This window comes from Oncorhynchus mykiss, chromosome 17 (assembly GCF_057628025.1).
Source record: "Oncorhynchus mykiss isolate SJ-2025 chromosome 17, ASM5762802v1, whole genome shotgun sequence".
Taxonomy (NCBI): domain Eukaryota; kingdom Metazoa; phylum Chordata; class Actinopteri; order Salmoniformes; family Salmonidae; genus Oncorhynchus; species Oncorhynchus mykiss.
This window is the reverse complement of record NC_143038.1, coordinates 36,359,702-36,373,335: the sequence shown is the minus strand read 5'-3', so window position 1 is coordinate 36,373,335 and position 13,634 is coordinate 36,359,702. Positions and strand designations below refer to the sequence as shown.

General features: G+C 43.4%; 1 protein-coding gene across 9 annotated transcripts in view; it reads right to left on the bottom strand.

Moving 5' to 3' along the window:
- Window positions 1–13,634, bottom strand: part of LOC110494076 (calcium-dependent secretion activator 1) — a 169,405-nt gene that overhangs the window by 60,272 nt on the left and 95,499 nt on the right. For all 9 annotated transcript variants that reach the window (XM_090205439.1, XM_090205440.1, XM_090205434.1 and 6 more), the window contains exons 4-5: window positions 3,120–3,200; window positions 2,491–2,724 (exon numbers count right to left, since the gene is read on the bottom strand). In XM_090205439.1, the coding sequence (XP_090061565.1) occupies window positions 2,491–2,724; window positions 3,120–3,200 (315 nt within the window). The remainder of the gene's footprint in view (window positions 1–2,490; window positions 2,725–3,119; window positions 3,201–13,634) is intronic.

The following is a 13,634-nucleotide window of genomic DNA, read 5'->3' as shown; positions in this document are numbered from 1 at the left end:
CAGAAATTCTAGTTCTTCTTTATCAAACGGCGTTGTTATATTTCAGTCTTCTGTGATATAAAGTGTAATATTGGGATGCAACCTCGAAATTGAATACATTTGAACTTTTTATCTGACATGAAACAATTGACTTCTTTTTTTAGGCCCATAACCATGTGAGTGAGGTGTGTACTTTTGCTTAAAAATAGATTTGTTTAAGACTATCAAGAAGAACTCTGTGTGACCCTGATTTAGCCCACTGCAGTAAAAGGCTAAAGAAGGATTTTTAAGACTGTAAGTACAATTCTTACAAGCTTGATTAGCTGGTAGGTTATTCTTTAGATGTTTGGAGCTGCTGGTGAACCATGATGTGCAGGATTAATCTAAGTGACACTGGACTAGTGCACTTGCCAGAGTCTTTACGGTGTCTATAGCTAGGTTTCCATCCAATTGGTGACTGATTTTTATGTCAATATTCTAAAATCTTCATTAAAACAATATGCCATTTCAGAGTTTCCTTTAGGAAAATTTGTGCTGGACCACATGACAGCCAACACCATCAATAAACAAGGGATGTTGGACAAATATCCACATTTACATGTCCTCAAAAACAGCCTATGACAAGTTAGGCTACTTTCCTGAAACAATAATTGTCCACCTCTCGGTTCAGCTGTCAGAGATTTAAGCACTAAATGTATCAGGGCATTGCTAGAAAAGGTGTCCACTGTATGACACTAATTAATATATATATATATATATATATATATATATATATAAGTTTAGTCCTAACCCCAGAGAGATATGCCCGTGGCATGCTATGACACCGAAATGCATTTCTTTATGTCAAGTGGTTACTGCATCTGCTATACAGATATAGATGTACAGAAGGAGAGTCATTCGTTCATTTTCAATCCAAATAGTTTGTGTAAAGATAAGTGTTATATTAAAAGAGTAACTCTGGTAGGCCTGAAACAGTCTTCCTCACCTGAAGTGCGCCGGGGCGCACTGCCTTCATATCATAGGCCTGCAGTAGCTAAAGCTTAATAACAGCCACACCATACCTAACCTCCACAAACGTTTCTAAACTAAAAAAAGAAAAAAGACAATGGAGTCCAAAAACCACATTACTAAATTCCATGACAGAAGCTACAAATCAGGCCAGCCTCTCTGATCTATAAAGCAGTAGTTTCAGTCCTCGCACCATAATCACTGCATCTGCTCTGCTCCCCACTACAATCAACTGCTGAGGCTGGGAGGGAGCAGTATTAATCTGCCCATGCTAGAATAATACCTTATTCTCCTACAGTAGCCAGGGTAACAGAAACAGCCCTTCTGCATTTATTACATTCTCTGAGATCATAATAACTCTTGTTATGATGAAGGATGAGTAACAAAGTTGCTACGGAATTATAAAAGGAGGTTTTTATTGTGGTTCACTACATTATCCAGGTCTACCTTGTGATCTGTGATTTATAACTAAACAACGGAAGTCTACCCCAGTGATCGGGGAGTACTATAGAGGAGTCATTTCGACAAAATGTTCTTCCTGAAAGCTTCCATATATTTTTATTCTCTTTCTTTATTTCTAGAGGGCCATCTGTTTGCAATCTATACTGGGTTTATATTCAAAAGCGTCTCAGAGTAGGAGTGCTGATCCAGGATCATTTTGGCCTTTTAAAGCATAACAATTAAGCAGGTGGACCTGATTCTACATCATTCAGCGCTCTAACTCTTAGACATTTTCTGAATAGGGGCCCTGGTCTAGAAGGATATAAATCTAGAGAGAGAAGAGAGAAGCAAACTCACCTTGGGACTTTGGCCTGGAATGTATTCATGTGCTAAAATAATCAAGACCAATGAAAGGGCAGATCAGATCTATTTTTCCAAAGGGCCAGCTGAGATATATATATTGCTATATCATCACCACCACCACAGACATCGATAGAAAGTGCTTAAAGCATGTCAAGCTCTGTTTCCCTTGCCCTGCAGAACATAGAGCCATTGCTAATAAATATGTTGATAATGTGTATGATGACTCATTCTCTTTATAAAGACAGAGGCAGGTGAAAAGGTCTGTCTGAGAGCGAGAGGCTCAGGATAATAGGGTGGAGCTCTCAGAGCAGTACTGTTTCGATAGAACATTTGTATGGTATTAATCTCTATTCAAATGGACTTGTGCTTACAGTGTGACTTCTTTGTAACTGAGAAAATCACATTACAGAAAGGGTAACACTGTATTTAGCATATTCTCTCATAATGCCAAATGGCTGAGGTCTTATCCTTCCTAGACAGGGTTAGGGCTAGTGCCAGGTGAAGGGTCAGGGCTAGGTTTAGCGCCTCCATAGTCAAGAGGAGCACCACATCATACTTGGACAGGGTTAAGGTTAAGGTCAGGTTTAGGGTCAGGGCTAGGGTTAGGACCTCCAGACTGCAGGAGAGCAGGACTTCAGACTTGGCCAGGCTTAGTGTTAGGGTTCAGGCTAGATTTAGGGCCGTGGTTAGGGTTCCTACCTCCAGAGTAAAGGAGAGCACCACATCAGACTTGGACAGTGTGTTCTCGTCCTCCTGACCCATGTCCATGATGGAGGTGTTGTGTCCTTTCTTCAGCTTCTGCAGTTTGAACTCTCCTCCCTTAGACACGGGCATGCTCTCCAGGTTGGCCATCAGCTGGTTCACCGACGCCTTCAGCTCCTCTATGTACATCTGCTCCATTTCCTTCGACACAAACTTGGGGAATTTGCCTCCCTTTGAAGAAGAAAAAAAACACATCAATAAGTATGTGTTACAGAAGGGTTTTACCATAACAAGTCAGCTTTTGTGTCCATGTGGGCTGGTCATCCCGATGAAGCAAGGCACTATAATAATAAAATAGATTCAAATCAAATCCAAATAATGTATTGTTGTATTGTCAACACTAATGTGAATACATGTCATTCGACAAATGACCAGATATAGCCTACAGTATATTAATTGTGGCGTAAAGCTGTTTGTACAATAGTGAAGCTCTTGGAGAACTCGCATCGTGAAGCCATTTGGATGCTTACAAACTGTTTATTCACGTTTATGTGTGGCTCTGCACAATGTAACCAGTGTGTTCATGAGGTTGTTCTGCTGCAGTGTGTATAGGCTATCAGACTCACCCTGGCAATCTGATCGGCCATCTGCAGACGTCCATCCAGCTCCCGTCGGATCTGGGCAGCCTGCTCGTCCAGGTTGTCCAACTAAAGGGTCAAACACAAGAAGAAGTGTTTTGCACACATATTTTAAAATAAACTTGTCCAGGTGTTGGATTAGAGAGCATAATAGCACTCCCAAGTCTGAGTTTATTCAAGCAATGTTTTGACCCCAACTGGGCCTTCTTCAGGGCAACAGGACAGCAACACAGAGGAACCTGTGAGCATCGCACAACTTTTCTAGAGATTTTAATATTGTAGAAACTCAAATCACTGCTCCTGTCACACCCTGATCAGTTTCACCTGTCCTCATTATTGTCTCCACCCCCCCCCCCCCACCCCCCCAGGTGTCGCTTGTTTTCTCCGAGAAGTGTGAGTTCCACCGCTCTACAATCACCTTTCTGGAATATGTCATTGCTGAGGGCAATGTTCAGATGGATCCTGGAAAGGTGAAAGCAGTGGTGGATTGGCCTCAACCAACACCCAGGGAGCAGTTGCAATGGTTTCTTGGTTTTGCAAACCTCTACCGCCATTTCATTCGGGACTACAGCACCCTGGCGGCCCCCCTCTCACCTCTCCCAAGGTACGGTTTAAATCATCTCCAGCTGTCGACAAAGCCTTTGTGGACCTGAAGCATCAGTTCACAACAGCACCCATCCTCATCCATCCGGACCCCTCGCGTCTGGAATGGGCTCGTACCTCCAGGCTGACCTGTCATCCAGGGTCCCGTCGTAAACTAGCCTTCCTTCGACAACGTTTCTGGTGGCCCACAATGGCCCCTGACATCTTCTGCCAAGGAGACGGCCCCGCTTATGGTGCAACATGTCTTCCGGATCCATGGACTTTCGGTAGACATGGTCTCCGATCGGGGTTCTCGTCTCAGTTCTTGAAGGCATTCTGCACCCTTATTGGGTCGTCGGCCAGCCTGTCATCCGGATTCCATCCCCAAACTAATGGTCAGTCGGAGCGAGCCAACCAAGAACTGGAGACCACCTCAAGGTGCCTGGTCTCAACCAACCCTACTTTCTGGAGCCATCAACTGGTCTGGGTGGAGTATGCCCAGAACACACCCTGATCAGTTTCATCAAGTCAACCAGTGTGTTTTTCCCGCATACTCCTTTTGCTATTCCTCCTGGTTTTGACCCTTGCATGTTTTTTGGACTGACCATTCTGCCTGCCCTGACCTCGAACCTTTCTGCCACACTGTATCTCCAGGACTCTGAACTGGTTTTGACCTTTTTGCCTGTCCACGACCATTCTCTTACCTTCCCCTATTGGATTATTAAATATTGTAAGACTCCAACCATCTGCCTCCTGTGTCTGCATCTGGGTCTCGTCTTGTGGCATGATAGCTCCACATATTGCAACCAACTTGCCAAGTTTCCAAATGATCTGTGTAACTTGTCTATTTTCCTTCAGCTTCTGCATTTATTTTTAAGTGCTTGCTTTGTGTTTGTCATGTGATTGATTGTATGCCGCCTCTCAAAGTTACGCTCATGCACGCCCACACTCGGCACGGACGTGTGCGAATGCTCGAGAGGGGCACGCCCCTTATTACCACGGATTCTGTCCTTTTGTAAATGTGATTATTTGTTTGAGAGCTCTATAACATTTACTGGTCTGAATTAGAAAGGCCTGTGTGAATGTGATGACTATTAGTACGGTTTAAACATTTGTACAGCCTCTGTTGGTTAAAGAAGGTTTGAACCAGTTAATTGGTTATATGCACTCCTTCTTCGTGTGGCAATGGTTTTGCCCATGGGGTGTCTCAAGGTATTTCTACCTAGCTGTGCCAGTCAGTGTTCGAACTTCGAGGGGCTCTGACAGGGAGTGTGTCTCTATGGGTAGGGTATATTTTTGTCTCAACAGTAGACCTAGGCTAACCTTACCCTGTTTACTACAGCCAAATCCTGTTTTGGATTGAGTTTATTTGGATCGTGATTTCTTTGGAGAAATTCATTTTTATCCATTGTTTGTTTCGCCCCGTTTGCCTATTTCTGTCATTATTATTTACTCCAACCACTATAATTATGTTTCTAGGTGTCCTGCCTTTCTACCTGCAAGAATGCACTACCTGCAAGAAATTACTGACTTCCTATGGCTGCCAGACATGTTTACCCTTTCACCCAGTCCAACTGAAGGAGGGCAAAACACAGCGAATCAGCTCAGAGACCAGGAGGACCCAAGGAGGACATCACCTCACCACACGGTAATAATCAATACAATCTGAATTATGATCCTACATGGAATAAGGCCAGGGCCTGTATTCATAATGTGTCTCAGATTAGAAGCACTGATCAAGGATTAGGTCCCCCGTCCATGTAGTTGCATCAATTAGGGTCTAAAAGACTAAACTGATCCTAGATTAGCACTTTTGTAAATACTGGCTGTATCCCAATGATCTCTACTTTCTCCCATAGTGTACATTTTTTCACTTCACTTCACTGATTTGAATGGAAATAACTGGTATAAAAAACATGGTGAAACTCTACCAATCCAATTATTTAGGATGTGGGAAAGTAGTGGGAAGTAGTGAACGTGCGCATACACTACTTCAGGAAAAAGGAGAGATTATTGGGATGCACACATGGGCCCAGGTGGACATTACCATGGAGCTGGGCAATGAATACATTCTCCATTATGTTCCTACATGACCCCCAAAAGGCTCCTCTAGACAGCCAGGGTCACGGAGTAAAAGGTCACCAACCACATCCCATGTTGATCATTTATCTCCTCTGATCTCAGGTTGGGTGATTGGATTCACACTCCGTTAATAAATACTGTATTTATAGGGCTAGTTTCCCAGGCACATATTAAAACTTCCTAAGGCTAGGGGGCACTATTTTCACATCCGGATGAAAAGTGTGCCCAAAGTAAACTGCCTGCTACTCAGGCCCAGAAGCTAGGATATGCATATAATTGGTAGAGAGTTGGATAGAAACCACTCTAAAGTTTCTAAAACTGTTACAATTATGTATGTGAGTATAACAGAACGTATCTGGCAGGTGAAACCCAGAGGACAAACCATCCATGATTTGTTTTTGAGGTCACTCTCTTTTCAATGGGATTTCTATGTGGATCTAGATTTCTAAGGCACTTGCTTGCAGTTCCTATGACTTCCACTAGATGTCAGTCTTTAGAAATTGGTTGATGTTTTTCCTTTGAGAAATTAAGAAGTAGGGCTGTTCAGAATGAGGGTCGAGTCTAGTGTGCTGTTGTGGTTTGGGAGCACAGCCTGAAAGCTCGCTCCACTTTGTTTTTGTCCGGCATTGAACACAGTTCATAATACATAAATAAATACCTAAAGTTGGATTAGGAAAGTTGTTTGAAATGTTCGGATCAAGTTTACAAGTAACTATTTTAGATACTTTGTAGTCATGTTGCGCGAGTTGGAACCAGTGTTTTTCTGGATCAAACGCACAAAATAAATTGACATTTTGGAGATATAACGACAGAATTGATTAAAAGAAGGACCATTTGTGATGTTTAATGGACATATTGGAGTGCCAACAGAAGAAGATATTGAAAGGTAAGGCATGAATTATATTGTTATTTCTGACTTTTGTGTCGCGCCTGGTGGGTTGAAATGTGATTTTCATGTGTTTGTTTGATGGGGTGCTGTCCTCAGATAACAGCATGGTTTGCTTTCGCCGTGAAGCATTTTTGAAAACTGACACTGTGGCTGGATTAACAAGATGTTATTCTTTAAACCGATATATAACACTTGTATGATTCATGAATAATTATTATGAGTATTTCTGTTTTTGAATTTGGCGCACTGCTATTTCACTAGGTGTTGTCAAATCAATCCCGTTGCACGAAGGGATCACTAAGAAGTTAATTAACCCTAGTCTTGGACCAAAAAGCTCTTTCAATGGAGAATTTCCATTGAATGCTTTTTAGTCCTGGATTAGGAAATCTGTGTCTGGGAAACCGGCCTATACTGTAGGTGTCTATGTAGGTAGAAAGGGCACATTAATATAGAAAGCTATCTATAATAATACATCTCCTAGCTCTCAGGATCAGTCATTTGATTTATGCTGTGTAAATGCTAAGAATGTGCTGTACACCAGGGTGGGGGTCAATTTAATTTCAATTCAGTCAAAATTTAAACCCTGAAATGACTGAATGAAAATGGGATTGACCCTAATGTATTGACTTGACTGACAGAAGCACAATTGAAGCTCTTTGTAGTTGTATTTTTCTTTGTAGGTAGAGTAATACATAAATATTAATAGCCTTAGAGCATATGTGGCTAAACTTATGTTTGTCCTATTTCAGACATGTACAAGTGTGTATTATACGCATGTGTGAATTTGACATTTGTTTTTTTGCCACTGAGACACCCTTGGTGTGTGTGTGTGTGTGTGTGTGTGTGTGTGTGTACATACTGTACGGTGCATTCGGAAAGTATTCAGACCCCTTCCCCTTTCACAAATTTTGTTACATCTTTATTCTACAATGGATTAAACAAAAATGTTCCTCATCATTCCTCATCAATCTACACACATTACCCAATAATAATAAGCTTTTTAGAAAAACAGAACCTTATTTACATAAGTATTCAGAGCATTTTTTATTGAGACTTGAAAGTCAGGTGCATCCTGTTTCCATTGATCATCCTTGATGTGTCTACAACTTGATTAGACTCCACCAGTGGTAAATTCAATTGATTGGACATGATTTGGAAAGGCACACACCTGTCTGTATAAGGTCCCACAGTTGACAGTGCATGCCAGAGCGAAAACCAAGCTATGAGGTCAAAGGAATTGTCCGTAGAGCTCTGAAACAGGATTGTGTCGAGGCACAGATCTGGGGAAGTGTAGCAAAAAATATTCTGGACATATCTGCAGCATTGAAGGTCCCCAAGAACACAGTGACCTCATCATTCTTACATGGAAGAAGTTTGGAACCACCAACACTCTTCCTAGAGCTGGCCAAACTAAGCAATCAGAGGAGAAGGGCCTTGGTCAGGGAGGTGACTAAGAAATTACCAAATATTTTCTAGTGTGTATCAAGAATGGTCCACCACACAAATGACATCAAGCCAACTTGAGACAACTGTGGGAAACACTGGAGTCAGCACGGGACAGCATCCCTGTGGAATGCTTTCGACATCTTGTAGAGTCCATGCCCCAACAAATTGAGGCTGTTCTGTGGGCGAAATGGGTGCAAATTAATATTGTTCTTAATGTTTTGTGCAGTCAGCGTATACCTCTCTGAAGGACAGGTACAAGTAGACACTCTAAGGAATTATGGTATGAAGTTATAGCCTGGAAATGCTTGCTTGCATAGAAGTAAGCAATGCTTCCATAGAACGTAAGGAGTAATGCCTCCCTATAGCATCTCTCTTGAGACCCAGCTGTATTGGCTTCAAGGTTCCCTGTAGATTAATTTGCCGCCATAAGCAAGTAAGCAATGACTCCCCATTCCCAAGACGTACATCTCTCTCTGCATGCTGGGAGTGTTTAGTGCATGCTGGGAATTGTATGAGCGAGTGTTGTCTGGAGTTAGATCGCCTTTTCCTTCTGGTTTTCCTTTTCTATGTGTGATTATTTGTTGTGGTAGAATTAAGTATATTGTTTTTCTTGTCGAAATTTTCCTGGCTTTGGCAGGGATGGCGACCCACATGGGGACGCCGTCCCTGTCACTTCAGCACGGCTTTAGGTGTGTTACTGAAGCTACTGTCACTGGAGGAGTTTCTGTTCGCCATTGGAGAGAGGGTAGGCTATGAGAATGTTGCTTATGCGTCACTGATGAATAAAGCCGTGGTGGTTTTTCTTAAAGAAGAGTGTCTTGTTGAGCGTGGCGTATTTCTTAAAGGTATGTTTATTCAAGTTACAGCGCTTTTTTTTCTCAATCAGTTTTTGGACTCAGACTTTGGAGTTATCGTTAAGTTAAGTCAAGTATGACAACAGACTGTATATGGCTTATGCTAGTACGGGTAGTCAACAGAGTTTTGAGTGTAGGGATGTCGGCCATAAGCAACATGCTTTCCCGAAAAGGGAGAAGGTGGAGGGAGGGGCGCAGGTGGTCCTCATAACTCCTGGGCCCACTGACGTAGGGAGAGGCGGCTGACAGTGGTAGAGCAGACACAAGCACCTGTTGCTGAGGAACAAGTTATCCATGTTGATGGCACGGAGTTGCAACTTGTACCAGAGGGGAATGGTATGCAGCAGAAAAATATTGTTGTAGGAGGTAAGGATGGATCTGGAGAGCCATTTCCTCAGACTGGGGGGGGGGGGGGGGGGGGGGGGGGTTCCCACTACAAGTAATGGGGTACAGGAGGGGGTTCAGGTGGGGCTAGTCTCCCAGGTAGTGGAGGAGATGCCCGGTACGAGTGATGGGGTGCAAGTGGGGAGTGTTGAGAGGGATGTGGCAGAGGGGTCAGGGGTCTGAGGCCTCAGTTGAGGAGGATCAGGAGAAGGATATCTCTCTTGATATGATAGCAGCTGGTGAAGACTCAGTTTACAATCTAGATGAGGTAAATGGGTTCCTGGATCAGACTTTTGGGGAATCTGTCAGATTGGCAGATTTTTTTTATGTTAAGTTTTGAGGTCAGCTGTGATGTAACAGAAGACAGTGGGTTAGACTAGTTGCGTGAGAAGCGTTTTCGCTTGAGGAAATGTGTTACTGCTGTCACGCCAGCAAAATGTAGTGGTAAACGTGGTAAGGTTAAGAGAAAATTTAAACGATGATGATCATGCCTGAGAGAGAGAGAGAGAGAGAGAGAGAGAGAGAGAGAAAAAAAAACTGTCTGGTTTCTCTGCTTTCTTTTGCTTTCCTTTCTCTTTTCTATATGGAGTTACTAAGGGTAGGTTCTCAATATTAATGGGGGAAGGGACAGGAATAAGAGGGCTTGGGTATTGGAAGTAATGAAACAGAAAAGGCTTAACATAGTTTTTCTGCAGGAGACCCATAGTGATGAGGCTAATGAGGTTGACTGGGATATGTGGTGGGAGGGGCAGCATACACTCAGTCATGGTACTCATGTCAGTGCTGGGGTGGCAATTAGGATGACTGTGGTATCTACAACAGAGATCGTCAAGGGTCGGGTTTTATTGGTCAAGGTGGATGTTCTGTTTGTTTTTGTATTTTAACATTTTAACCTTGGGCAGTCGACATTGCAACGCAAACAGATGGTCTGCCTTCGTCTCTCTGATGGGAAGGTGACCATGGACGACAGTGAAATGTGCCAACATGCCGGGGATTTCTACTCTGCCCTCTAAGGCGGAGGATTGTGATTCTCTGTGTACTGAACAGTTGTTACATGGACTTCCTCAATTGGGCCCTGAGCAGAGAGTTGCTTTGGATTCTGACATTACTCTGCAGGAGCTGTCCACAGCAGTTATGCAGCTCTCATCAGGCTGAGCCCCTGACATCGATGGTTTACTATTTGAGTTCTATAAGCAGTTTTGGGGGGCTTTTTATGAAGTGGTGTGAATCTTTTCATGAGGGTTCTCTTCCTGTTTCCTGTCAACATGCTGTGCTTTCATTGTTGCCAAAAAAGGGGGATTTGGCTCTTCTAAAAATGGCGACCTGTTGCATTTCTGTGTGCGGAATATAAAATTGTATCTAAATGTCTCTCAAACAGGTTGAAAGAGTATCTGGGGCTCTTGGTCCACAAGGACCAGTCTTACTGTGTACCTGACCGCTCTATTGTTAACTTGTTTCCAATAAGAGATGTTTTAGACATTTGTACACTATTTGATGTGAATGTGGGTTTACTTTCTTTGGATCAGGAGAAGGCCTTTGACCGTGTGGACCACCAAACAATGAAAGTCTTTGGGTTTGGGGATGTTTTTTTGTTGTTGTCTTGGATGAGTTTACTGTATGCTGGGGCCTCATGTATGGTGAAGGTGGGGGGTGGTTTAAGTTGCCCCATCCCCGTCCAAAGGTCTATCAGACAGGGATGCCCAATTTCAGGGCAGTTATATTGTCTGGCAATTGAACCAATGCTTTGTTTTTTAAGAGCGAGGCTTACTGGTTTCTCTGTGCCAGGGGTAATGAAGGGTCCTACGATAGCACTGTCTGCGTTTGCAGATGACGTGACAGTTTTTATTACAGGGGGTGAGGATGTTAAGGTTCTACAAACGCTCTAAAGGTGTATGAGGGGGGGCCTCAGCTAAAGTCAATTGGGAAAAGAGCGAATTGCTGTGGGCAGGTCAGACAGGCTCAGCTCCACGGTTACCATGGGGGCTTCAGTGGGGTAGAAATGGGATGAAGACTTTGGAGTTTTTTCTAGGCTCTGATGTCTTTCCGGAAAATAACTGGGAGGGTGTAGTGGAGAAAGTGTGTGCCAGATTGTCAAGGTGGAAATGTTGCCACCCCAGCTGTCTTATAGAGGAAGGGTGCTAGTTGCCAATAATCTATCTGCCTCTACCCTGTGGCACAGACTAATGATTTTACAGCCACTGTGTCGACCCAGTTCTAGCTGGGTCGACACAGCCTATACATTGATGAGGAGACCGGGCTGTTTAGGCTTAGACAAGCATATTTTCCTATTAAAGCTAGAGGGGGGTGATTTTGTCTGGCTATGAGTCTATTATGCAGCTTTGGAGAGTATTTGTCAAATCCCGTAAGGCCGGCATGCCACCAGGGATGTGGCTTTTTGAAGAACCTTTTTTTTTTTTACAACACGGACATCCAGTCCCGTGCTCTGGGTTCAGCCAGCCTACGTTCATGCCTATTAGGTCATCTGATACGGAGTAGGAGCAGATCATTGGAGGAGCTCGGAGAAAGAGCGGGGATCCAATCATCTAGCCTACTGAGGAAGGTCGGAGCTGAGGTCTGTAATTCCTTGCCAGTACTTCATCGGCAGTATGTGACTGACACTTCCAATTCTGGTGGACGTAGGGTCTGGATTGTGTTCCCTGCACTGAATGTTAGTGCTGCGGCGGGGGGATTCGAGGAGGAAGTGAGGAAGCTGTTTTCCGGCGGTGGAAGGCGGTGGGAAAGAAGGCCATGTACAAAATCTGTGTAAAAGTTTTCCATGCTTTAACCCCAGAAGGGGAAAAATCAACGAGGTGGGCGGGGATGTTTGGATCAGGAGCCTCCCCAACAGGCTGTTGCCGGTGAAATGTGATTTTAGCTTCTAAAATGTGAGATGTGGGTTTTCATAAGTTAGGGCTGCTCACTCAGTGACCCGCCTCTGTGAAAGGAAATAGGCTATAAAACTTTTCAAACACGCCCTCTTCTCCCTTCCTATATAAAGCCTTGACGACAACAGAACTTCCTGTTCCGATGAGGTAGGATGACGATCCTATGTCAGAATGGTTCAGATAAAACTACAGAACGAAGCCAACATCAGCATGAGCTTTGATTGCGAATTGTATGAACTTTGAACTCTTATTCACGACAGAAGTGATTTCTCCTAGCCGTTGAGTTAGCAACCGCAGCTGCAAACGCAGGTAAGGAAGGAACAGACAGAGTATCCCATCTACCACACAACGATGTTACTACAACTTATCCAAGTGACCACCAGAGACATTCTTCAAAGGACAGAGGACTAGGTTTGGCAACACGGTCTTCCATCTACCACCAACCTACTGAAGCTCAGCTCAGAGTAAATATTTATTGCATTTTCCTTTTCCAAATGGGCGGTAATTTAGAATGCATAAGATACTGTATTTACGATAGCACAGCTTCACCTTTGTTCCTGTCTTCCCGATCTTTCACTCAACCCAGCCCCCTTTCCTTTGTGTAACAAGCCGTCATATCTGTTCCGCCCACTAGGGACGTTTTCCTATGACGTAATTTGTAATCAAGTTAGGATTTAATGATGTGTATGTGAATTATGTGTGATTAGTTAGGTATTTAGTAAATAAATGATTAAACCCAATTTTGTATTGCTGATTCAAATTGTTAGCCAGGGTTCTTGCAGATAACCATGAATTTACAACTTTCAGATTATGAGACTGAAGTAAAATGAAGATTAATGTGGACTGCTATTGATGTAAAATATTACTAGGTCTTTAAGAGTTTATTCGGAAGATAACAGCTCTATAAATATTATTTTGTTGTGCCCGACTCTCTAGTTAATTATATTTACATGATTAGCTCAATCAGGTGATATTAATTACGGAGAAATTATTTCATAGAATAGCATGTCATATCACTTACTCCGGCATAGCCAAAGACACAACACCACCGTACCTCCTTCGCTGTGCAATCCGGTTTCCGAGCTGGTCACGGGTGCACTTCAGCCACGCTCAAGGTACTAAACGATATCATAACCTCCATCGATAAAAAACAGTACTGTGCAGCCGTCTTCATCGACCTGGCCAAGGCTTTCGACTCTGTCACCCTATTCTTATTGGCAGACTCAATAGCCTTGGTCTCCCAAATAACTGCCTCGCCTGGTTCACCAACTACTTTGCAGACAGAGTTCAGTGTGTCAAATCGGAGGGCCTGTTGTCCGGACCTCTGGCAGTCTCTATGGGGGTAACACAGGGTTCAATTCTCGGGCCGACTCTTTTCTCT